Source organism: Bidens hawaiensis, unplaced genomic scaffold (genome assembly GCF_021521415.1).
Source record: "Bidens hawaiensis isolate Kalapana, Puna unplaced genomic scaffold, B.hawaiensis_p1.1 tig00035458_1, whole genome shotgun sequence".
Taxonomy (NCBI): domain Eukaryota; kingdom Viridiplantae; phylum Streptophyta; class Magnoliopsida; order Asterales; family Asteraceae; genus Bidens; species Bidens hawaiensis.
Window position 1 is genome coordinate 84,981 of NW_027496162.1, and position 2,852 is coordinate 87,832.

The 2,852-nt window shown below is 42.6% G+C and overlaps 1 protein-coding gene across 1 annotated transcript; it reads right to left on the bottom strand.

Moving 5' to 3' along the window:
* Positions 1–1,122: 1,122 nt before the first annotated feature.
* Positions 1,123–1,662, bottom strand: LOC143587321 (putative mitochondrial protein AtMg01250). The gene has a single exon (XM_077068638.1). It carries the CDS (start codon positions 1,660–1,662, stop codon positions 1,123–1,125), a length of 540 nt encoding a protein of 179 aa, XP_076924753.1.
* Between the last annotated feature and the right edge of the window lie 1,190 nt (positions 1,663–2,852).

The window sequence follows — 2,852 nt, forward strand, 5'->3', positions numbered from 1 at the left end:
GATTACAAGACACGTGATTGAAGTTAGAGATATGAAGCTACTGCCAAGGGGGAGTCTGTTGGTACATGATGTCAGTAGTTCAGTATCTAGTGTCTGTAATCGCGTTAGTTTGTTTTGGTTTTGGTTTGTAAAGGTTGTCCCACAAGTTCGCCTGTTATAAGCGAACTTGTAGAACAAGCTAAGTTATTGACAACTTCGCCTAGCATGTTAGGCGAAGTTGTCAAAGGGTATATATGTTTAGGCTACGGCCTGTTTAGAAGTGTAGTTCAGTACGTGTAATTGTGATTTGGCTATCACGTGTTAAAGGAGTTGCAATACAACGTGTCTATTGAGTATTGTAACGTGTCTTTGTACTTGGGTTTAACGTATATCGCGTCTAACACTCGTATCGTCTTACGTAGGGATTCCGCACCTACGTAATACGAGATATTTCCGTGTAGATCCGGCTGGGAACCTACAAACTGCCTCAGTTCCAACACTTCTGATTAGCGGGTCGGCGACCTAGACCAATTCCAATTCCCACAAATGAAACCATCAGCCATGAACAACCTATCGGCCACAACACAAGTTTTATTCATCTCCAAGGCGAAGAGACTCGGAAACCGAACACATAATGGACCCGACTCCAACTACCAATCGCCAAAACCATGTACTTGTCCCGTCCTTAACTATGTTCCGAAAACTCTTATTTAAAAATCAATACCCAACGAGAGAAAATTAAAATTTAAGCTTACTATTTGGTTCCACGGACACGGTGCGGACATCTTTGCCGGGATAGCAGACCATGATCTTGGTGAACTATGATTAGCCCAAACCACTTTCCACCATAACCTACCTTTCTCGTTTTTGAAACGCCACCACCACTTAGCAAGGAGTGAGACGTTAACATCTCTAAGTCTTCATAACCCGAGACATCCCTCTTCACCCGGCGCCACGACCACATCCCAAGCAACCCGATTCATCTTTGTCTTCTCCTCCGACCCTCCCCAAAAGAAAATTCTACAAAGTCTTTCGAGTTTCTCCAAAACCCTTTCCGGGGCTTTGAATAATGAGAAGTAGTAAGTGGGAAGAGAATTCAAGACCGATTTGATCACCGTAATCCGACCACCATATGATAATTGTTTAGCTTTCCACAAAGATAGCCTTTTTCTTAAACACCTCAATAATCGGCCCCCATGCATTAATTCTATTCATATTCACCCCGACATGCAAACCAAGGTAAATAAAAGGCACCTTCCCGACTTTGCAACCCAAATCCGAAGCCACTTCCCCCAATTCAACCTCCCCCACCTCAGTCCCAAAAATTTGACATTTGGTTTGATTTACCTTTAAGCCCGAAACTAAGGAAAAACACCTTAAAAGTCTCTTCAGGTTTTGCGCGTTAGCACGGTTCCATTCTCCAATAATGATCGCATCATCTGCATATAAAAGATGAGAAAGAAGTGGTCCTCCTACCCCACACTGTAACCCTTTGAAAGCCCCACTCCTAACTGCTTTTTTAATTAAGCATGAAAGCCCTTCCATTGCAATGACAAAAAGGAACGGGGATAGTGGAACCCTTTGTCTTAACCCCCGGGTACATAAAAACTCCGGAGTCGGAGACCCGTTTACAAGTACCGAGGCCCAACTAGCCTTCAATATCCCCTCACCCATCTTCTCCATTTTGATGGAAAGTTCATTTGACCCATAACCGAATCCAAGTAAACTCAACTCAACGAATCATAGGCCTTTTCGATATCAATTTTATAAATCATACCTTTTCCATGCGACTTTTTTAACCATGCGAATGTCTCGTTGAGAATCAGCGGACCGTCAAGAATACTCCGATTCATGATAAACGCCGATTGCTCTTCCGATATTAAGCCACCGATCACTAATTTTAACCTTCGGACCAGCACTTTAAACTGATCGGTCTATAATCATTTAACCCACCCGGATCTTTCGACTTAGGAATTAAGGCAATAAAAGAGGACACACATACAAAATTAAACGGTTTATTTGCATATAAATCAGCAAATATCTTAATAAAATCACCTTCAAAACAACTCCAAAATCTCTTCAGAAACTTGAAATTGAAACCGTCCGGGCCCGGTGCCCGCTCCTCATCACACTCCCAAACCGCGTCTTTGATTTCTACTACCGAAAACGGGGCATCCAAGATGCTAACATCGCCTTCCTCTAGTCTTTTGATTCCATCCAAAACTGCCACATGCCGATCGGTTTCTGGTTCTGGTTCCCGAAACAGTTCCTCAAAAAACCCAAAAACTGCTTCTTTAATTAGTACCGGATTTACCTCCCAAACTTCGTTAATTGACAGGCCATGTAATCTGTTACTGCTAAGATTGGCATTGAGAATACAATGGAACAACTTAGAATTCTCATCACCTTCAACCGCCCACCGTACCCGAGCCTTTTGTCTTAAGTCCGCACACTTTAATTTCTCAAACTCTTTCACGAAAGCCACACACTCCGACCTAAGCCCCAACTCGTAATCCGACAAATTTCTATGCTCCGCCTCTCCCCCTAGCCTTTCAATCTCCTTTTTTTTACCATGTATAGACCTTCCTTCTTCTGTTTTTCTACCAACAGCCACCTTTTTATATGACCTTTCAACCATCTCAACTTAGTTGTAAAACCCAAGTCCGCCGGCCCATCAAATCTAAAGGCTCTACATTTGAATGAAGCGAACTCTTCAAACCCTTCAAGTTCAAGCCACGAATTATAAAAGCGGAATGGTATATGTCTAAAATTATTATTTACCGTAGATAATATAATCAGCCTATGATCCGAGTCACCTTTTGCCAAAACTGTTACCGAGGCTAACGGCCACCGATTATGAAACTCCGAACACA

What these genes read in the sequence shown, in the direction of transcription:
- LOC143587321 (XM_077068638.1), bottom strand. Translation starts at nt 1,662, where the DNA reads ATGGAGAAGATGGGTGAGGGGATATTGAAGGCTAGTTGGGCCTCGGTA.